This window comes from Podospora anserina, chromosome 1 (assembly GCF_000226545.1).
Source record: "Podospora anserina S mat+ genomic DNA chromosome 1, supercontig 1".
Classification (NCBI taxonomy): Eukaryota; Fungi; Ascomycota; class Sordariomycetes; order Sordariales; family Podosporaceae; genus Podospora; species Podospora anserina.
Genome location: NW_001914859.1, coordinates 2,049,252 through 2,069,851, shown reverse-complemented (window position 1 = coordinate 2,069,851; position 20,600 = coordinate 2,049,252). Strand labels below are relative to the sequence as shown.

At 53.1% G+C, this 20,600-nt stretch overlaps 9 protein-coding genes across 9 annotated transcripts, besides 1 other annotated feature; 5 read left to right on the top strand and 4 right to left on the bottom strand.

Annotated features, from left to right (window-relative positions):
• Window positions 1–1,433: 1,433 nt before the first annotated feature.
• Window positions 1,434–2,063, bottom strand: PODANS_1_5880 (uncharacterized protein; the record flags this gene model as incomplete). The annotated part of the gene is made up of 1 exon (XM_001912764.1): window positions 1,434–2,063. One exon carries the CDS (start codon window positions 2,061–2,063, stop codon window positions 1,434–1,436), a length of 630 nt encoding a protein of 209 aa, XP_001912799.1.
• A 1,062-nt stretch (window positions 2,064–3,125) lies between these two features.
• PODANS_1_5870 (uncharacterized protein) lies at window positions 3,126–4,245 on the bottom strand (the record flags this gene model as incomplete). The annotated part of the gene is made up of 2 exons (XM_001912763.1): window positions 3,126–4,000; window positions 4,050–4,245. The coding sequence occupies 2 exons, from the start codon at window positions 4,243–4,245 to the stop codon at window positions 3,126–3,128; spliced, it is 1,071 nt and encodes a 356-aa protein (XP_001912798.1).
• A 610-nt stretch (window positions 4,246–4,855) lies between these two features.
• PODANS_1_5860 (uncharacterized protein) lies at window positions 4,856–5,887 on the top strand (the record flags this gene model as incomplete). Its single annotated transcript, XM_001912762.1, has 1 exon — window positions 4,856–5,887. The coding sequence occupies one exon, from the start codon at window positions 4,856–4,858 to the stop codon at window positions 5,885–5,887; it is 1,032 nt and encodes a 343-aa protein (XP_001912797.1).
• Window positions 5,888–5,967: 80 nt separating this feature from the next.
• Window positions 5,968–6,054, top strand: a tRNA (tRNA-Lys).
• Window positions 6,055–6,400: 346 nt separating this feature from the next.
• PODANS_1_5855 (uncharacterized protein) lies at window positions 6,401–7,630 on the top strand (the record flags this gene model as incomplete). The annotated part of the gene is made up of 1 exon (XM_001912761.1): window positions 6,401–7,630. One exon carries the CDS (start codon window positions 6,401–6,403, stop codon window positions 7,628–7,630), a length of 1,230 nt encoding a protein of 409 aa, XP_001912796.1.
• Window positions 7,631–8,198: 568 nt separating this feature from the next.
• Window positions 8,199–9,551, top strand: PODANS_1_5850 (uncharacterized protein; the record flags this gene model as incomplete). Its single annotated transcript, XM_001912760.1, has 3 exons — window positions 8,199–8,222; window positions 8,351–9,411; window positions 9,464–9,551. The coding sequence occupies 3 exons, from the start codon at window positions 8,199–8,201 to the stop codon at window positions 9,549–9,551; spliced, it is 1,173 nt and encodes a 390-aa protein (XP_001912795.1).
• Window positions 9,552–10,893: 1,342 nt separating this feature from the next.
• PODANS_1_5840 (uncharacterized protein) lies at window positions 10,894–13,715 on the bottom strand (the record flags this gene model as incomplete). Its single annotated transcript, XM_001912759.1, has 3 exons — window positions 10,894–11,143; window positions 11,209–13,517; window positions 13,578–13,715. Coding segments are annotated over 3 exons (2,697 nt in total), but the record flags the coding sequence as incomplete, so codon positions are not given.
• Window positions 13,716–14,362: 647 nt separating this feature from the next.
• On the bottom strand, window positions 14,363–14,971 carry PODANS_1_5830 (uncharacterized protein; the record flags this gene model as incomplete). The annotated part of the gene is made up of 1 exon (XM_001912758.1): window positions 14,363–14,971. The coding sequence occupies one exon, from the start codon at window positions 14,969–14,971 to the stop codon at window positions 14,363–14,365; it is 609 nt and encodes a 202-aa protein (XP_001912793.1).
• Window positions 14,972–15,767: 796 nt separating this feature from the next.
• Window positions 15,768–18,287, top strand: PODANS_1_5820 (uncharacterized protein; the record flags this gene model as incomplete). Its single annotated transcript, XM_001912757.1, has 1 exon — window positions 15,768–18,287. One exon carries the CDS (start codon window positions 15,768–15,770, stop codon window positions 18,285–18,287), a length of 2,520 nt encoding a protein of 839 aa, XP_001912792.1.
• Window positions 18,288–18,813: 526 nt separating this feature from the next.
• Window positions 18,814–19,848, top strand: PODANS_1_5810 (uncharacterized protein; the record flags this gene model as incomplete). The annotated part of the gene is made up of 1 exon (XM_001912756.1): window positions 18,814–19,848. One exon carries the CDS (start codon window positions 18,814–18,816, stop codon window positions 19,846–19,848), a length of 1,035 nt encoding a protein of 344 aa, XP_001912791.1.
• Between the last annotated feature and the right edge of the window lie 752 nt (window positions 19,849–20,600).

The following is a 20,600-nucleotide window of genomic DNA, read 5'->3' as shown; positions in this document are numbered from 1 at the left end:
CACAACACATTGACAAGGAACATCTACTTCAAGATGTTGCTCAACCAGCTCTTGTGAAGATATTGGGGGATTTCTTTTGCGTCAAGCATCAATGCAGACATTTTGGGGTCGACCACTCGGCATATCCAGCACTAGCAGTTGCGATCTTTGATCATCACGGCCATTGAGAAGAGCACTACCTACACCACCACAACAAACGGACGGGGGAAATTGCGATTACACTATGTGAGGAGGACGGAGACGGAAAAAGCAAGCAAGCACCCGACTTGCTCGAGGGCATGAAACGACTAAGCGGCTTTGTATTTCTCTTTTTGTTTTGGTGGAGTCGCTACATGGCACAGGCACATACATGGTATTAGCGGAGGAAGGCAGGCAAAAACCATGGGTATAGAGAGGTATGGGAGGGGAGATGGCATGGAGTGGAAAAGATGAAGGAGCTTGAGAGAGGGATGAGGCAAACGTTTTTACATTTTCTACAATACCAATTTGTTGCTGATTTTGGGGGGGCGCAGGCATGGAGGCATGGCGTAGTATAGCATAGCAGAGGTATTAAATTTGAGGGTTTTGGGCCGTGGGCTCTCCGTGTTGGTGATTCTTTGGGGCATGGTTCTGTGAAGATGTGATGTGGTGGTGATGGTGTTGGATAGATCGATATTTTGCTGCGTGAAAACACGCTTGCGGTACTTGGTAGTGGTGTCTCTAATGGTTGGGTAAGGTACCTTATATATGTTTGGTGGTTGAAAAGTGAGGATGGCTGATAGCTCAGGTACTAAGGGAATGAAGATGGTCTTCCGCGTTGGAAGCAGATTTGAGAATGGGGACGACAAACTACCAAAGACTGGCTCGTCCGTTTCTTTTAGAATGGGATGGAGGCAATTGTATTATTGACCTTTTTGATTTTGGGGGTGGAGATGGTGTGTACCTGGGATATCTGGTGTTTGAAATCTGCTTGAGGGTATAGGACGAGAGTTGAAATATATACTTTCTCTGGTTTTGGTATGTACTTATGGCTAGTAGGTAGGTTAACTCCTTGTTTTTCTTGTTTTTCTTGTTTTCCCTGTTTTAAATTAGTTAGTGGGTGTGTTGCGGGAGATGATGTGGTGTTCAGGTGGATGATGGTGAAGTGGTTATGGTCAAGTGGTGATGGTCAAGTGGTGTTGGTGGGAGGGTTGGGGTGATGATGAGAGGATTTGAGGATGTGTGGTTGGATTATCATGATAAAGGTTGAAAATAAATGGGATATGTGATTTTCACGCTTAGGACCAAGATACAAGAGTAGCCCTCACAAGAGTAGAGTCAGGTTTCAGAGCAAGTCATAAAGTTCAAACCCTTCAAACCCCTGTCCCCTACCTAATCTACCTAGGTAAACCACCAAAACGCCTAAAAACACCATCCCAGAGACCTAAACGCCCCCGATCTCAATCTTGTAGTCGTTAAGCCATAGCCTCCAAACTATCCAACCCAACACTCACATCCACCACCCCGCAATCCACCGTCTGGTTTCTAATCACCCCCTCCCCGCCCGCCCTCCACTCCGGATTCGCCCACACGTCTACCTGGCAATCTAGAGTGACATTCACCCCCCCTTGCCCCTTGAAAGACGTGGTCGGATAAGTCTTGTCTTTCCCGTCCACGCACTCCCAGTCCTGCTTCACTTCTAGCCGGCCGGTCAGCTTGTCGAACCGAAAGGTCGCCGCCGAGGTGTCGGCGACGAGGGGGGAGAGGTTGGACGCGGTGCTGTTGGGGGGCGTGTAGAGGCAGGTGAACCATTGATCAAGGTAGAAGAATTGATTGGGGGTGGTGGAGACGGCGGTGCAGAGCTGGTCGAAGGAGGGGCCGAGGGCGGGGTTGGAGAGGTTGAAGGTTAGGGAGGCGGTGCCGGCGGTGGAGGGGGAGGTGAGGGAGGGGCCGAGGAGGGAGAGGAGGGAGGAGTAGTGGAAGGATTTGGCTGTCCAGTTCAGGGACGAGAGGGACGCGTCGGAGCAGGTTTGGGTTGCTTGTTGGAGGACTGGGGAGGTTTGGGTGAGGGTGGGGAGGAGGAGGAGAAGGAGGGAGGTGGACATGGTGAGGGTGGTTAAGTGTGAGGTTTTGGGGGAGAGTTGGTGGTGGGGTGATCTGTGCGTGGGTGTAGAGAAAGTTAGAGATGAGGTCAGATGGTGGGCTTTTGCCCTGGTTATATGCTCATATAGACTGCCACTTCTCGATCATATCAAGTCCGACCAGCCTCGAGGCCAGGCTGGTGTTGCATGATCTTCGAAAGGCCTCACCATCAAATAAGGCAAAACTGACCTTTCAAGTGGCCTGACCTCCTTCTCTGTCTTGTGCGAGTAGTGCCCAGCGCCGTCTTCCGCTTGCTAGAGCCTCCCACCATCTCTGACCTTCATCGGGTTTCGGTCACTAGTAGGCAGAGAGTCAGAGCAGCCGATGCTCGAGATAGCCGGTTGGAGTCTAGCTCCTGATCAGCCAATAGGTTGCCTCGGGTGGATTCGAAGATACCTTGTCTGCTAGCGTGAGGTAACTTACCAGTTGCCTGTATAACAGCGCATCCGTCGGCGGAATCTAGAGGTTATGCTTGTACGCCTTGAAAGGGATCTGTCCGGTGATATTGGACCGATGTCGCCAAGAAGAATGTGAGTGAAAGCTGAGAAGACGTTTTGTAGAACATGATCGCTCGAATTCTCCACGTCGGCGAGGTTGGGAATGACCCCATCGTCCATCCATGCCGCCGTACTTTGCAAGCTGATAACGGCTGGCTGTCTTCGTGTGTCCCCGTTCCTCGGTGCCGAACCTCCAATTTTATCCGACGGGGCTTGAGGGGAATGATCGACATGGGATGGATAGAGGCGATTCTCGAAGTGGCATCCCGTTCCGCTGTGGTGGAGGTGGTATTCTTCAAGGATTACCAGGACCCCTCAACGTCCCCAGTCTCTCGTTCCTGTGGTCCTGTCCCAAACCGTTGACAAATATTCTCCGACTATGAAGGCAGCAAAGTAGGACGACGATGGTGTGAGACAGCTTGTGTATGTACACGGGTCCTTTGTATTCCTATCAATGACTATCTATCTGCGCACCGCAGGTCTAGAACAATGTGTCCGTAGACCACTTCGACCAAGCATCTCTTTCTCTCAGAGCTGATCAACAAGCTTCTGAGCAGCGTAGTCAATGTTGGTACCGAAGGTATCCGGCTTGGCCTGGATGTAGAGCACCCCATCTTCCACCACAACCTCACCATACGAGTCATACGTGAGGGTGTCCACAATGCGAAGGGCGTACTCGTTCTTGCTGACAGCCTCCAGAAGACCCTCCTGGATAAGCTCGTCCTCGCCAACCTTTTGGTACTTCATCTGGTAAGCCAAGCCCTCAAAGTACTTCAGCGTGAAGTTCCCGAGCCGTTCTTGCCAGTCTTCGAGACTGGGCTTGCTCTCACTGAGTTTGGCAAAGTTGGCCTCGAAGTTGGGATTGATCGTGATCTCATCCACACTCTTGCCGAGAAGGTCGGCAATGTCCTTCTTGACAGCGCCGATGGCGGGCTCGTAGTCCTGTCTGATGCTGTTGCGAGCGTGGAAGCTAAAAGGCTTGTCACTGGGAGCGGCGTTGAGGGCGGGCAAAAGGCTGTTCTCTTGCAAGGCGTAATCGACGTTGGTGCCAAGGCATGTCTCGTTGAACAGAATGCGCAGCTTGCCATCCTTGATCTCGCAACCATTGTAGCTAAAACGGGCTGGGTCCTGGTCCTCGACCTCGAGCGTCAAGACATGAGCATGGGCGAGGTCGTTGATCTCTGTGGCGAATTCGCTTCCATATCTTCCACTCAGATACTTGATCTGGTAGATAGCGCCCTCGACGTAGGCCTTGATGCAAGAACCAAGACTCTCCTTGGCGTAACCGTCGTTGTGGTAAGGCCAGATGGCCTTGGGGTCAGCTTCGACGGTCCACTCGGTGCCAAGGAGCTCGGAAAGCTGCTTCTCGAGGTCGGCCTTGTTGTTCTCCCACTCGTCTCTGACTTGTTGGTTGTTAGTAAAGCGAGCAGAGACGGGATTGGGTTGTCTTACCATTCTTGCGGACGGCAAGCGAAAGCTTCTCCGCAGGAGGAAGAGGAGCCATGGTGACGGATGTATTGAGTGGTGGTAGTTGGGAAGAATGTGGTATAGAGTTGAAAAGAGGCGGGTGAGGATGTTCGAGATGATGCTGAAGATGTTGGACCTCCTGGACAGCCAGAGGTCCCTTCTTTATGGCCAAAAGTCGCATCGCTCCTCACGCCCACCCGCGTCTTCCAGTGACCGAGCACATCACTTGCCTAAGCATCCCTTCCGGGGGTTCGGTGATACCCTGGGCCACATTCTGTCGAGTCACGGAGGTTGGGTCAGCCTCACGGGAGTTGTTGCAGAAGCTCGGTTTCCAAAACGTTGACCGCTCTGCTTGTGGAAATGAGTCGTCGGCCCACCCCAGGCTGCCGCTCTAGCGCCCAAAGAACTGCATAGTATCAGGAACGCAACCGAGGGGAAACGCCAAAGTCAACATGCATACTCCTTGTTATTCCAAGAAAGGCAACTTTGCCGCCGTCCTACACGAGATATGACATCTAGTTTGTTGACATTGCTTAACAAGAACATGGCAATCTCCAGTCCGCCTTGCAGATCGCCCTTTGGTGCCAAGCCATCCCCGCGCTCAGCTCTGGCGCCTCGCGCGCCTTCAGGGGTCGCCAAGCATGCTGCCTCCCTCAACAAAGGGTAGCGAGTTCGTGGCATCAACAATGTGGTTAAAAGAGACGAACACCGCACGGCTCGATGTTTCTGTCCTCCAGAATCAGTAACCGGTGCGAAGCGCAAAACCAGCAACCATGCCCTCGATGTGAGTAATGCCATGCCACCACACGTGTGCCAACAGACGAGCATACCTGACGCTAACTGATCACGACATACCGCTCAAAGCCCAAATCGGAATCCGTGACGTTTGGAAAAAGGAGGATGGCGCACTCCAAACGGCCATCAGGAAGCTCGAAGAAATCTTGGGCCACGAGGTGGACGCTGAGCCCGAATGGCATCTTTTGATCGCCGAGCTTGACTGCTATTATCCCGACAAACTGGACCTCGTGGCTAGCGTCACCGGGTGCGTTCTAGTATGGGTCAAGAGCATGATCGAGCTTTTGGATGACTCTGAACACGAAGCGTGGGGGGAGCAGTTGCTGGAAAAGGTCCCCTCTCGCCTCAGGATCTTTATAGCCGTTGCGGACTCGGACAAGGCCGCCACGTCGTGGTCGGAGCAGCGGCGAGGGTTTGTCGTCTCTCTTCCCAAGAAACAGACCTTTCAGCTTCAACCAACCGAATTGTTTCCCATCTTTCGTGGCAACCTCCTTACTTGCTTCGATACCGACAAGAAGCAAACCGAGCTTCCGGTTCGGGATGCCCAGGCCACCACGACACCTGGAGACGACTGGGCAGAGGTAGAGGTCAATGTCGACGCCTCCAAGCCACGAGCAAAGGTCGAGTTTCTTCCCGACGCGGCGTCTCTACCACGCCCCGACCAGCTGTTTCTTCGACCGCCCTATTACCTGACCATGACGGCAAGCACCAAGAGGATCGAGTTGCACTGCAGCCACAGCCCTACCCTTCAGTTCTTGTCGGAGTATCTGCAACGCTGGTGTCGGGTCAATCGCCATGATACCACCAATCCTCCAGCTGTCCAGATAACGCTCCATCAGTCTGCGTTCGGGCTGGGCGAAATGTTCAACTCGCTCGTCCTTAGCACGGAGCACACCCGGTACACAAACGAGTTCCAAGTGACGGCGCCCATGGTTGCTGCTTTGATCGAGGGTGTGCTGGGATACGAGCTGTTGCCGGCACTGGGTGGTTGGAGCTTTCGGAGGGATGTTGAGTTTAAAACGCTGTGACTGTTGCCAGGGCTGCATATTGTGGAAAGTTATTGACTTGTAGCCAACCTCGGACAATTTTGAGCAACCAATTAGCCGTTGCCCGGCTAGCTCAATCGGTAGAGCGTGAGACTCTTAAGGAGTACTCCGAAATCTCAAGGTTGTGGGTTCGACCCCCACGTCGGGCTCAATTCCCGTCACAGACGATTCTTTTTGACCTTTTCTGTTTGGTGATCTGGGCCAGGTGGCCTTGCCAGAAGCTTGATGGTTCTTTTTGCGTGGGCTGGGTGCTGGGTTATTCCCCGCAAGGCTAGCTTTAGAATTACTTGAGATATTGTAAAGAGGCCGAAGATATACTACCGATGACTGCTGTAGTTCGTCCGGACTGTCACCCTCGCATGGATTGCTGCCACAGCAGAGGAATGCCTGCCGCCACCGCAATCGTTTTCCTTTCATTGGCCAATTGGACAGCTGTTAATTGGTGTTCTGTTTTCGGAAACGTGACATGTGAGTTAGGTTGAGGTGGGCGGAGACATGGAGCTGTTTGGTGACTACAATAGATATTACCTACTGTGGTTACGTACAAAAGTTTTGCCCCCTTGTCAAGTACCGCCCAGGGCCTTGTTTTTTTGGCTAGGCCAACTTCGGCCAAAATTCTACCGCAATTTCCTCCAGACCAGTATTTTCCACCTTTCAACACCACTTAGCCAGCCAGCCAGCACCACAATGGCTCCCAATCGCCACCTTACTACTGAAGAGCGTCAACGAATTCGTACCCTTTATTTCGACGGCCACCTTAGCCAACCCCGAATTCAAGAAACCACTGGTTATACGAAATACCAAATCCGCCATGCGATACGAGCCCCGGCGGCCGAGGTCGCCCCACGATCTGGCCGACCACGCGTTATTACGGCCGATCAAGAGCTCGAGCTTATTCGGTATGTGTGTGAATCAAAGGCACACCGTCGGATGAGCTTCCTGGAGCTTTCTATTGCCCTTTTCAACTCCCTTCTTAACTGGATTACGATTCGCAACGCCCTTTACCGCCACGGATTTCGCCGTCGAGTTGCTCGGAAGAAGCCTCCTATTTCAGAAGCCAACCAGCAAAAGCGACTGGCCTGGGCTATAGAACATAAAGACTGGACTCTCGAACAATGGCGTACAATCCTTTGGAGTGACGAAACCTGGGTAGTTGGTGGTCCTTACCGTAAGCAGTATGTTACACGCCGAATCGACGAGGAATGGGACCCTACTTGTATCGTTGAAAAGCACCAGAGAAAAGGAGGGTGGATGTTCTGGGGCTGCTTTTACGGCTCAACTAAAGGCCCTGGTATCTTCTGGGAAAAGGAATGGGGATCGATCAATGAGTATTCTTACCGAAAGAATATCCTTCCTAACGTCTACGAATTTATTGACGATACCTTCGAGCAACACCATTTACAGCTTTCTTTTATGCAGGACGGCGCACCTGGCCATCGAGCGGCCGGTACGAAGAAGGATCTTGAGAATAGGAAGATTATAGTAGTTGATTGGCCTCCTTTTTCCCCAGATTTAAACCCTATTGAATCCTGTTGGAATTGGATGAAGGATTATATTGAGGATAAATACGGCCTTGAGGAGAAGCCGTCGTACGCGAAGTTGAAGAGGTACGTGGAGGAGGCCTGGCAAGAGCTTCCGGAATCTTACCTTCAAACGCTGTTGGATTCGATGCCCAGTCGGTGTGAGGCAGTAATTGCAGCGAATGGTATGCATACAAAATACTAGCTATAGATATGGTGATTATTTTGTAGAATACAATCGTCAGGGTGGACCTTGACTAGCGCGAGTACTTGACAAGAAGGCAAAACTTACCCCTGCACCACAGTAGGTAGTGAGATAGGTATGGATAGGCAATGAATAAAGATAGAGATCTCATCATGATATCGGCCGTTGTGTTATCAACCGCCATGATCAATCGTTTGCTGCAAGGCCTTCGCTGGGCTCTTGGGGTCTTGGCAGATGGTTCCAAACCCGCAGCTTTCCGTGGCGCCGACGTTGCAGACGTCACAGAATGGAATCCGTGCCCCGCCCGCCTTGCTGCACTAAAACTTCTTCGCCTTAGCGCGCTGTTGCTGAACAGCGCCGAGACCCACCCAACCGGGAAGATGGAGACCTAAAAAACAGCTCGACCAACAAGGCAGGCAGGTGCTTCCTTTTGCTTTGCGGCATTTGCTCTTTTGCTCTCCTCCTCCCGTCAAAACCTTTCCTTCCCTTCGCATTTCCTACCGCTCGCTCTTTTTTGTCGCCGGCCAGCCTCACGATACCCTCTTCCCGTCCTATCCATATTCTCAACATGCTTTCCAGGAACTCTGCGCAGGTGAGTCTAGTCTTGAGTCTTGTCGTCACCAACACCCCCCCTCCTGGAACCCCTGCAAGTCGTTGCGATTAGCCAGCTTCCCCACCACCAACCATCCTCATACTGACTGCCTTTCTCTCCGCGAATAGCGCCTTCTCAGGGCTGCCGCTCAGCCCAGCCAGCGCCTCAACATTGCGCGCGGCTTCGCCAGTGTCCAGGACACCCCCGCCCAGTCCCTTCAGGCCGATATCTTCAAGCCCACCAAGTACGGTGGCAAGTACACCGTCACCCTCATCCCTGGTGATGGTATCGGTGCCGAGGTCGCCGAGAGCGTCAAGACCATCTTCAAGGCCGACAATGTGCCAGTTACCTGGGAGCAGATCGAGGTCTCCGGTCTCTCAGATGCGACCCCAACCGGCCGCACCGAGGAGGCTTTCGCCGATGCCGTTGCCTCCCTCAAGCGCAACAAGCTCGGTCTGAAGGGTATCCTCCACACCCCTATCAGCCGCTCCGGCCACCAGTCTTTCAACGTCGCCATGCGCCAGGAGCTCGATATCTATGCCTCCATCTCCCTGATCAAAAACATCCCCGGCCTCAAGACCCGCCACGACGGCATTGACCTCGCCATCATCCGTGAGAATACCGAGGGCGAGTACAGCGGTCTCGAGCACCAGAGCGTGCCCGGTGTCGTCGAGTCCCTCAAGATTATCACCCGCGCCAAGTCTGAGCGCATCGCCAAGTTCGCTTTCAGCTTCGCCCTTGCCAACCACCGCAAGAAGGTTACCTGCATACACAAGGCCAACATCATGAAGCTTGCCGATGGTCTCTTCCGCAACACATTCCAAAGTCTCTCCAAGCAGTACCCCATGCTTGAGTGCAACGACATGATTGTCGACAACGCCTCCATGCAGTGCGTCAGCAAGCCCCAGCAGTTCGACGTTATGGTCATGCCCAACCTTTATGGTGGTATCCTGTCCAACATTGCTGCCGCTCTCGTTGGTGGTCCTGGTGTCGTTCCCGGCTGCAACATGGGTCGTGATGTCGCCGTCTTCGAGCCCGGTTGCAGACACGTTGGTCTTGACATCAAGGGCAAGGACCAGGCCAACCCTACCGCTCTTCTTCTCAGCGGTACCATGCTTCTCCGCCACCTCGGCCTTGATGACCATGCCAACCGCATCTCCAACGCCGTCTACAGCGTGATTGCCGAGGGGTAAGTTATGATGAGGTCTGTTGCTATGCACAGTTTGCTAATACCACTACAGCAAGATCCGCACCCCCGACATGGGCGGTAATGCCACCACCCACGAATTCACCCGCGCCATCCTCACCTCCATGGAGAACTCGTTGTAAAGATACCCAACCACACACGCAATGCTAATTCACGCGCCCCTACCATGTACATGATCCGATTGCGTTGCTCTTCATCGGTAATTCGTTAATATCGACCTATATACGGGGATCCTTGACTTTTCCAAGGAGTGATACCAGGAACGGAGGAAGAAGGGCGTTTTACAGCGACGACTTTTAGACGGGGATCAAACGAGTGAGACTGGCATGGGGCGGAGAGAGAACCCGTTGTAGAGACGCTGGAGTGAGACAGGGGGAGCTAGAACTGGTCGGCCATGCGGCACACACAGAGAGACTCATGTTTCCTTTATTTCTGGCTACCACACTTGGAGAGCTGAGAGGAAAGCTTAGAAGGGTGGCGGTGGCCTATGTTAATGATATGATAACGAAATGGACCAAAAAAATCCTAAACATATTCTTGAATATTCCCGAACATGAGCTGTGACCTTCAAACCAGACCTGAAAATCCTCAACTTGGCCCAACCCCAGACAAAAAAAAATTAACATCCAAAATCCTACCCTATCGACATGCCAATTGCCCCCCCTCGAGCAGCTTACCTACCCCTTTCGGCGTGACCCTCCGAAGCGCCGAGCGAGCGCGCGGACAAGCGGCGGATTTATCGGCGAGAAGTGGGGCAGGGGTTGGGGTTCTTTTTTGATGCGAACGAAAGACGCGAAGTGGCATGAAAGGACAGGGGTGTCGACAGTGGGGGTTTTGATGCTTGAAGCGCTAGAAGTGCCAAGGGGTTTCTTGGAAGGCAAAGGCGTGCAGCAAAGGAGGGGTTGGTTTGTTTACCAGGACGATGAGGGCATCACCATCTCAAATACCACCACCACCATGAGAATAGGTTACTTTCATAAATATAGCAAATATAGCTTGTCCCGATCTCATGTTCCGGTTGGGGAAAATTCCATCGCAACACCGTCAAAAATATTGAGAATAAAACACCAGACAATGAATTACTTTACACAAGAATACAAAACGACCTCGTAGGAATAAACATTCGAGGCAAACAAACGCAAGAAAGAAAAGTGGAAGCAATACTGCACTTTTCCCCCATCATTACAATCTCTCTCTCATCATAAACCCCCCAACTCTGTTATGTACGCGTACCCTGGTATTCCCATCAAAAACGCCCATCCATTCCTGCCTCCCGTCATGTACTTCGTTTCCTTCATCATGTAGGCGTGTATGTAACACGCCAGGACCATTAGCCATCCCTCCATCCAGTATGCTTTGCTTCGCTCTACTGTGTATCGAAAAAAGCCAATACCATGTGTGAAGCACCAAGCGCCACGCAATGAACGAACCACTCCTTCCACCTCGTACAAACAAACTGACCCCTCACTGCCTCCAAATATGTGTATCCCCCAAGCTTATCGAGCTAGAAGAGTTACTACTAGCAGCCCCGCTCCCGGGCCCCGGAGGTCTAGTTGCGATTCCCTCGACCCGCGTCTCGTCTCTTCGGCTCCGTATTGATGGCCCCGCGCCGTAAGAGTACTCCCCTTCGCTACCACCAATGGCGAACTCGAGACTATCGTTCTCTTCTGTTAATGGCGGTGGTGGGTCTTGGTAGATCCATGGTTGCTCCAGACTAGACGTACATTGTTAGCTTGCTCGCTTTTCGACAACAGTAGGGGAAAAAAAGACAAAACCTACGGAACCACCAAACTAGGATTCACAAACCGCAACCCCTTCTCCCTCGCCTCATCAACCGTCGTGCTCCCCCTCCGCCTCAACGACCTCTGATCCACATCCTCCTCATACCCCCCCTCCCTCTCATCATCCAAAATCGCCACCTCATTCACCCCTTCTTCCTCGTCCTCTCCCCTCTTGATACTAACCAAAGAAATAAACTTCGTCAGCGGCTCAAACTGCCACTTGAAGTTCCAACTATACCACACCGTCCCAATCACCAGCGGGGTCACCAGCACCGCCACCGTAAACGCCGACTTCAGCGCCAAGTACCCCGACATGGTCACCTGGAACACCACCAGCCCCAGAATGACCCGATAGCAAATCATCCTCCACGCACCCCCCGTCGCGTGCTGCGGTTGATCCATGGCATACAGCAGCTGATACTTGTAGGTGAAATACCCAAACACAAAGTACACCACGCCCAACCCCAAGACCTGGTACCCGTCTGGCAACACACTGTAGACCAGACACAAGATGAACACCAACAGCGCCGTGGGCAGGTAAAAGCCATAGTAGAACATGGGCGGTTGCATGATCTGGGAAAAGTCCCTTGGCGTCTTTGCGCCCATGCGGTTGATCGGGTACAAGCTTATGCTGCCAAACTGGAGCAGTCGGAAGGGGAACAACCCCAGACCCTGGAGCATGATGAAGCAGCTGTAGAAGCTGGTCAGTTCCTCAATCTTTGTGGCAATGGTGTAGGCGATGTAGGTGCTGTCTGTCAGGCTCTTTCGAAACGTCTCCTGGATACCTGCCACAGCGGCACCGAAGACGGTGAAGATGAGGAAAATGTTGAAGAAGGTAAAGAAGAAGTTCTTGCTGATCACGGAGAGGGCCACATCGCCCCGCGAGATCATGCCTTGGTGTTCGGACAAGAAGTCGTAGAGGTAGGGCACGGCGACGTTGAGCAAAGATACCACGAGAGTCGGGATGCCGGTCTGAATAAGCGAGCGGATGATTTCGTGGTCCTTGAGGGTCTCGGCTAGAGAGGGCATAATGGCCTTGATGGTGCAGATGGTGGTAGATGCTAGGGCAGCGACGGGACCGACCCAGATGATGGAAAGAATCGAGATAAAGATGGTGACAGTCCACGACTGGAAGCGCCGCCTCCACCAAGGCTTGTATGTATTCCTCCATACCACATCGGATGGGGCTGGGGCAGGCTTCGTTAGTAACTGGCCCGGCCCAGGGTCGATGAGGGCCTGGATCGCCATCTGACAGGCTGCAATAGAGTCCATGGTCACGAATGCGATGTTGGCCGGTTCATAGGTCTTCTTCCGAGCAGCGATAATCTTTTCATCGAGCAACCGGAGGCGTTCGGTGTAATAGTCAAGACCATCAATCTTGCGACTTTGCATACGAAGAAAGCCGTACCAGAGCCTTGCCTGAGGACGGGGCCGGTCAATCTGCATATCATGCCCTCCTCGCAGCAGTCGTTCACTTTCGCCGGCTTCTTCATCAGACCGTACTTCTGGTGCCCCCGAAGCTGTCCCATCGCCATTCGCCTGCGTTCCAACTGGTAATTTTGGCTTTTGGCTGATGTAAACACTCCATGTCTCTTCCAATTTGGCGAGTATTGCGGTTCTGCGCTCCATCAGTTCGTCGATCTCCTTCCAGTTGCGGCACAAAGTGACGCTTTCCACCTTTCCAATCTCCAGCTTTTCTACCAAAGTTTTGATCGCATTCTCGGTGCGCAGGTTCTCAGGAATGCCAGACAATCGGAACGTTCGGTCGGTGATTGTAGATTGTGTGCCCAAGTAGTTCTGGCGTATGCCAATGACCTTCAGAGTGTACCGGTTCAGCATAAACAGGGTAAGTCCAGTAAATACATAGGTAAACACCAGGTAAGACCACAAGTAGCTCATGTTCTTGTTGAAGCTCTCGTCATCGCCCCCATGGTCGTCGCCAGAGTTTTCGCCAGCGTTTCCGAAGAGGTTGACTCTTTGATAGTCGCTATACGGCGCATACTCGCGGAGCAGGGAAAATTCGGAGGGGTGGGTGTCGTTGCGTTTGTGTCCGGGATCAAAGTGGCGATTGATGGGCTCGAGAACAACGGCGGCACAGAAGAACATGACAGCGAAGAGCTGCAACGACATCTTGAAGAATGTCAGGAATACATATGCGTCCAGTCCGGCGCAAGCCAGAACCTGGTGTTCGGTAATCCTATAAAGGGCGGGCATCCAACCAAACAAAGTGTCGGGCAAGTGTGGGAGCTCGATCTCGGCATGTCGTTTGCGCGCGGCGTATAGGGATTTCCATCGTCGTCGTAATATCTGTCAAGGAGCTTTTCGTTAGAGGCTCACTGGGACTAGAAAAATGAGAAGCGTACGTACACAAAAGGCTAGAAAGGCAGAAACCCCTAGCGATAGGGAAATGACGAGCTGAACCTGGAGGTCCTTGGGCCCAGGCTTGACATACTCGTCGCCATCGCACTTTGGCTTCTTATCGTCTTCGAATCCGTTCATGATTGCATAGTTGAAGCTGAGGGGAATGTGAACGGGCACGTCGAAGATGGACGACGTGGGATGAACTTTTCAGAGTGAACTGACGAGCTAGAGCTGTCGACTGTTGACCACAACCGACGACTGGTCACGCAGGCTTGGCGCTGGTAGATTACAAAAAGAGTGGGTCAAGGGTACAACTACCGTCGAAGTAACAGGGGTTTTGTGATTGGAGATGATAGAATGTAGACTTCAACTCTCGAAGAAGTATATACCAGGCAAGTTTAAACATAAAGCTGTCATCAACAGAGTATGCAAAGCCCTCAAAGCTGCAAATGTAGACTCGTCCTTGTACTGTCCTCGAGTACCTTCAACAGCAACAGTTTCACGGCTCCACATGCGACAGGACACTGTGGGGCCGGTCTGCATGGTGACGTGCAAATGGGGCCCACCGGCAAGATGCGCCTTCCTTACACATGCATCGCCTGCCTGCTGCTGAACAAGGCTTCATTTGGGGACTTGCAAACACTGATATTGGACAATATTTCTGCTCAACGATTGTAAGGTCATTTTGGGGGCCGAGAGGGTAACATGTTTCTTGCAATGCGTATGTTAGTTTCTACCACTCCGTATCACCTGGCTCAAGATGCAGAAGAGCGAGATCCAGCTCTACGCGCCTAGCTGCGCTGCCATCCGACCTCTAACCACTCTTGTTCGATGAAAATGTCAACTGGGTGTTCTTGAACGGTATCAAGGCCAAGATGACAGCCTAGAATATAATACGAAGTTCTGGTGACCACATCGTCCGTCAAGATGCCCACCGAACCGCTGTGCTGTTTGGAGTTTGTCTTCCCAAAAATCAGATCATCTGCGTGGCCCAACTCCATCCCCCCACCGATCAGATTGGCCGTTTCTTGAGCAACATAGTACGTTGCGGTGCGCGCCTTGCCGGTACGGCCCTCCTTGCTCTCCACGGCAATCCAAGCAAAAGACTGGAACGTCTCGCCCTCGGGGTTAACGCCTCCTTCCACACCCACCCAGAAGTCGGCATCGGGTTCAAGCGAGCGAGCGTTTTTTATGCGGTTGAGGGCACCTTGGAGGGTCTCTTGGTCTGAAAGTGGCTGGTCTGGCACGTCTGAGGGGACACTAACTCCAGACACTTGGTATGCTCCGCCGGGAAACATGTGCGTAAAGCCCTCGAGAACGGCACCGGTTTTGACGGGATTCAGCGAGGCAACAACGATTTTTTGCGGGGTTGCTTGGCTGGTGGCCTCCTGGGATGCCATGCTGACGGAGCTTGGAGTGGCTATGGAGTCGACTGCGAATAGAGTACTGGATGCCTTATGAGAAGATGGAAGTAAGCGAAACTGTCCGCAGCCGACGTCGATATCAAAGACGATTGTCGATCTGATTCAGGGGTCTCTGCTGGCCTTGTTGTTGTGGTGAAGCACAGTCTTACAGCTGACTAAACACCCAAGGTAGCTTTTTGTCAGAGGGTTAGGGTCTGTTGTCTTCTTCTGTCCCACGTCACATGCCATCCCTTTCCCCAATATCAGGACTACGCTACGACACAACGAGAAACACATGGCTCATCAGCTCGTCAACTTCCACAGAGGCATCGGCGCTCCCACAGCATCAGAGAGCTTATTTCGAACCAGTTGCCTGCTTCAAGAGGCCTCAAGAGCCAATGGCAGTCTTGGCAGGCCCAAGCTCGCCACCCGGAGAGGCTGCGCAGCCCAACTCTTTGCCCGGGACCAGTGACGAGTGACGCGTTGCATCGCCTGCAGTCGTCACCGTCCCCAACGGGCCTTGCGCAACCACTCCACTGGAAATCCAGGCACCGCCCAACTTGTGCCATTGTCATCGGGCAAAGGTAGGGCGTCGTAGGTATTTAATACATCTCTGGTGTTCTCCTCTTGCTGTTCCTGTCCCGTCCGCCATTTCCCCCTATCAAGCCTCACAGCTGAGCCATAGCTGTTTGCGCATCTATCACCAAACTTTCCCTATATTTACCGACATATTCCATCATTATATCCAACTGTATAGCACGCCTACCAGCATCCTATATACTTCTCGCTCGACATGGTCACCAGGCTAGAGGTCGCCCTGGACGCCCAGGAGCTGGCCGGAGACCAACGCGCTCTCCTCGATCTTATTGACAAGCTTCAGTTTGCCCAACTTGACAATGTCAAGCTCCCGCAGATCGTCGTCGTCGGCGACCAGAGCGCCGGCAAGAGCTCCGTCCTCGAGGCCATCACCGGCACCCCTTTTCCACGAGATGCCGGCGCCTGCACCAGATTTGCAACCGAAATCAGGCTGAGGAGGGCACCACAAGCCAGCATCACAGTTTCTGTCATTCCCGACAAGAACAGACCATTTCCCGAGCAGGAGAGGTTGAGGCAGTTTGGCGGAATGGTTAACACCAACATGCCGTTTGAGCAGCTCATGCGGTCGGCTGTCGACATGATTGCGCCAAAGAACATCCCCGGCCGCTTTGCTGCTCGAGATATCCTTGTGGTGGAGAAAAGGGGTCCTGATATGCCCCTTCTGACCCTCGTCGACTTGCCTGGCCTCGTTCGCAACGCCAACAACGACCAGTCGCTCGAAGATATCCGAACTATCGAGGCCCTTTCCGATCGCTACATGAAGAGCTCTCGCACCATCATTCTGGCAGTCGTCGGCGGAAATTCGGATTACGTTCAAGCCCCTATTCTCACCAAGGCACGGCATTTCGATCCCAATGGGTCAAGAACCATTGGTGTGTTGACCAAGCCCGACCTTACCGAGTCGATTGGCCTCGAAGACAAGTTCATCGACCTCGTCATGAACAAGGACAAGAGAAACGATTTCCGCTTGGGCTGGTATGTTCTCCTGAACCCCGGACCCCGAGAGGCCGGCCAGCCATGGCCCACCCCGGAGGAGAGACGTCGGGTAGAGGATTCCTTCTTTAACAGCGGAAAATGGGCCCAAGTCCCACGTAACATCTGTGGCACAAGGGCATTGATGCAGAAGCTCAGCGTCCAGCTCCAGCTTCACATCGGAAAGCACGTCCATATCTTGCGCAAGCAGATCCAAAAGGCACTTGACGACACCAACACCGAACTCGAATCCCTAGGTATCGGCAAGGACACCCCGGAGGAGATGCGGATTGAGCTCGTTGAACTCTTCTCGGCATCCAAGGAACTTGTCATTCCAGCTGTATACGGCTTCTACAAGAACCCTCCGAAGAAGACCTTCTTCAGAGTTACTGCCGACCCGAGAGGCACGCCAGCGCAGAACCTCCGCGCCCGTGCTAGCGAAGAAAATGACCGCTTTTCGCAAAGAATCAGGGCCCAGGGGCGCAAGCTCAACTTCGCCATGCCCCCCGCATCAGGAGACGCCGACGATCCTGCTCCGATTAACCATGCTAAGCGAGAGTTTGTGACTAGCGAGGTTGAAATGTTGCTCCGACAGATCCGCGGTACTGAATTCCCAATGGACGCCAAACCCCGAGCTGTTTACATGCTCTTCCAGAGTTACTCGGAGAACTGGCCCAAGCTGGCCCAAGAGCACAAGGACAACCTCGGCGTTGTTTGCAACGAGTTTCTCGGCGAGCTTATCGACTATGCTTGGCCGAAGCGCATGCGCGAGCCGCTCCGGCGTCATTTCCTCGACCCCCAAATGAAGGCTCTGATGGCCAAAGCCCAGCGCGAACTGGATCTCCTCATGCAAGACCAGAACCTCGAGGTCCAACCCTACGACCCTGAATACGAGGAGCGCTTGCGAGCCTGGCACATCGCCAGCTCACAAAATGGTGCCCGGTACACGGAAGCCGAAGAAGTGCTCGAGAAGATGCTCATCTACTATGAGCTCGCTGCCAAGACCTTCATCCGCAATACCATTGTCCAGGTTGTCGAGAGACATCTGCTCCAGGGCATGTACGGCATCTTCAACTCGGTCGAAGTTTTGGGCTTGAGCAACGAGATTGTCGAGGCTATCGCTGCCGAGAACAAGGAGACAAGGGATCGGAGACAGACATTGAAGGTCCAGAAGAAGGCCATCGAAGAGGCCAAGGATATCTGCGCCAGTCTTGCCATGCGCAAGGAGCTCAGGGCATACGCCGAGGATGCACCCGAAGATGGCGAGTCGACGTCCGATGATGAGGCTCCCAAGCCAGTACGTCGAAGCACCAGCAAACGGTCAAGACGCTCGCGACAGCCCTCCGGTGGGGAGTTCACGCCACAGCCGCAACCAAGCAGAGGGTACGATGACAACACTAGATACTCTCAGCCCCCCTCCCAGGCTCCTCCACCACCATCCACTCATGCCCCGAGCACCACTTACGGGCCCATCAGACCGGAAGTGACTGTGGAGACTGATCATGTTCCAGACACTGGATACACGACACGGCCACCTCAGGCAGCGCCTCCTCCGCCGCCCCGGCCGGGAAAAGTGAGGGATGAAGAGGGTCGCGCGTATTCTCCGACCTCGACTACTCGCACCCCGCGGGGCGCTCCCGAGCAGTACTACACTAACGGCGGAGGTTATTCCCCGAACCATCCCTTCGGTAACGATGCTGTGGAGTTTGAGGCCTCGAGAAGGAGAAAGCCTGTAAGGAGTTAATCAACATGGGTCATTCGAGGAGCTATTTTCTAGTAATTCCGGTGATTAATGGGTTTGGACAATGACGGATGGTCACTGACCGATTGGTGGCCTCAGGATGTAGACGCCTGACCGGTCAGTCAGAGGAGCTGGAGTTTGGAATGGGGTTACGTGCTTATTGTTGTTTAGATACCTTGGATTGATGCCTTATGAAGAATGACAATTGTTTCAAGATCTTGAGATGATGTTTTATGACAAGTGCGTGGCTACTGTTCCCAGTGGGATGAATACAACCTCCGTTTGCTGGGATACCTGTCCAGCTCTTAAAGGCAACATCATCTGCGTGCTCATGCAACCCCTTCCACGTAACGACCACGGTTGCCTTCGACTTCATTGTATTTAGGCATCTGTTCTGGGACATATCACTACCCATTTCTCATCAACATCGAGATTTGTTTTGTTCGTCTTCGACTGCTAATTTGTTTACGTCTCGGCAACATGACTCCAACATTGAGGTCACTCACTTCAAGCCTCATCCTACTGACGGATGTCTTCTCACTCCCCTTCCAACCCCAATACCCAAAAGTCGCTCGCGAATGAGTACTCGGTCCAATTCCACGACGGCCCTGATCTCTCTCATGAGCAGTTTCTTGCCCATACCGTGGGTATTCACGCCACGGCGCAAAAATTCTCAACAGCCGCCAATCAATACGCCGGTGTCATCCGGCACTTCAACATCGGGTCCGGGTTTCGAGCCTTCCATGGACACCTTGACCCCGAGCACGTTGAGCAGCTAAAGCAGCTGGACTTTGTGAGACAGCTTGCTCATTTCCAACCATCAAGAGCTCTACTGAAACAACAACAACAACAACAACAACAACAACAGATCAAGCGCGTTGAACCCAACGCCCAAGTCACCACCCAAGCCAATACCATCTTCAATCTCCTCGCGCCGACCAACTCCAAAAGAGACAGCAACACCAATGAGCCACCCCCAAAAGCCCCCCATTTCAACCTCAAAACCAACGTCCAACCAGCCCAAAACTGGGGCCAATCCCGCCTCTCCCACTTCCAGCCCAACCAGGACTCCTCCCCCCCCCCCCCCCCTTCCAATTCTACAAAGTCCAAAGTCTGTTTTGGGCCTAACTTCACCGTCCCACCCGACCACCCAGATCGCTTCAACTCCGCAGGGAATGATAATAACTTGACAGAGCATCTCTCGCCTGCTTTGTGTCCTGATGCGATTACTGTTGCGGCCACGGACCAGAATGGTACCAGAGCTGGGTTTTCCAGTTATGGGAAGGGGGTTGATATCTTTGCTCCCGGGGTGGACGTCATGTCGGCTGGGTTTGGAGATAATCATGCCAGTGCGGTGATGAGCGGGACGAGCATGGCTGCTCTGCATGTTGCTAGGTTGGCGGCGTATTTCATGATGGTCTATGGGGCTCATACGCCCGAGGAGGTGAGGCAGAGGCTCATGGATGCTGCTCTCACGCACGTGGTCAAGGACAAGGGAGAGGGAAGTGCAGATGCATTGGCGTATAATGGAATTGATTATTCGGGGGGCGGTGGGGATTGGTAAACGCTCACAACAAACTAGGCACGTCTAGACGGACTGGATCAATATATAATGGTACAATGTGTATTGATACAGAAAAATGATTCGAAGGGTGCAACCTGGGCCACAGTCTTTTCCTTTCTGTCTTTCTCCCATACATCACCGATATCATCAACTTTACCCACACCTTCGTTGCCAACCCATAATACTCCTTTCTTCAGAAAAGTGATTTCATGAGGGCAATCTGGCTGGTTTGAGATCCTCGTTCCAAGGATAGTACCGACGAGATCCTAGGCCAGAGGGAACCCGCGACACGCACCCAGTCCTCTGCCGACGGAACCAGGCACTGGAAGTTGACTGCAACGAGTTCGTTGTGGCACCCCATGACGACTTGACTGGGACATGGTTGTCAAGGCGGTGGAGGTGATGTTCCGGAGAGGAGCGGTGGAGGTGCTGTTCTGGAGAGGAGCGGAGGATGACCGCCCAAAGTGTCGCAAGGCAGAAGGGGCTCGAAAGGAGAAGGAGCTGGCAAAGACCCAGTACTGGTTGTTTGGGTGCCGATGTCAAGTCTCTGGAAATCCGGGGAGGACAGGACCGGACTGGTATAGGAGTAGCGGTCGCGATAATGGGTTACCGTCTGCTCGTTGTGGAGATATAAGAATAGGATCCGGCCTCGTGGTCCCAGGGCCGAGAGGCGTGTCGGGAATGAAGTACCGGCGTGGGGAAAGCAGAGAGAAAGAAACCGAGTAAAGGTACATTGCTTGGACGAATGGTGC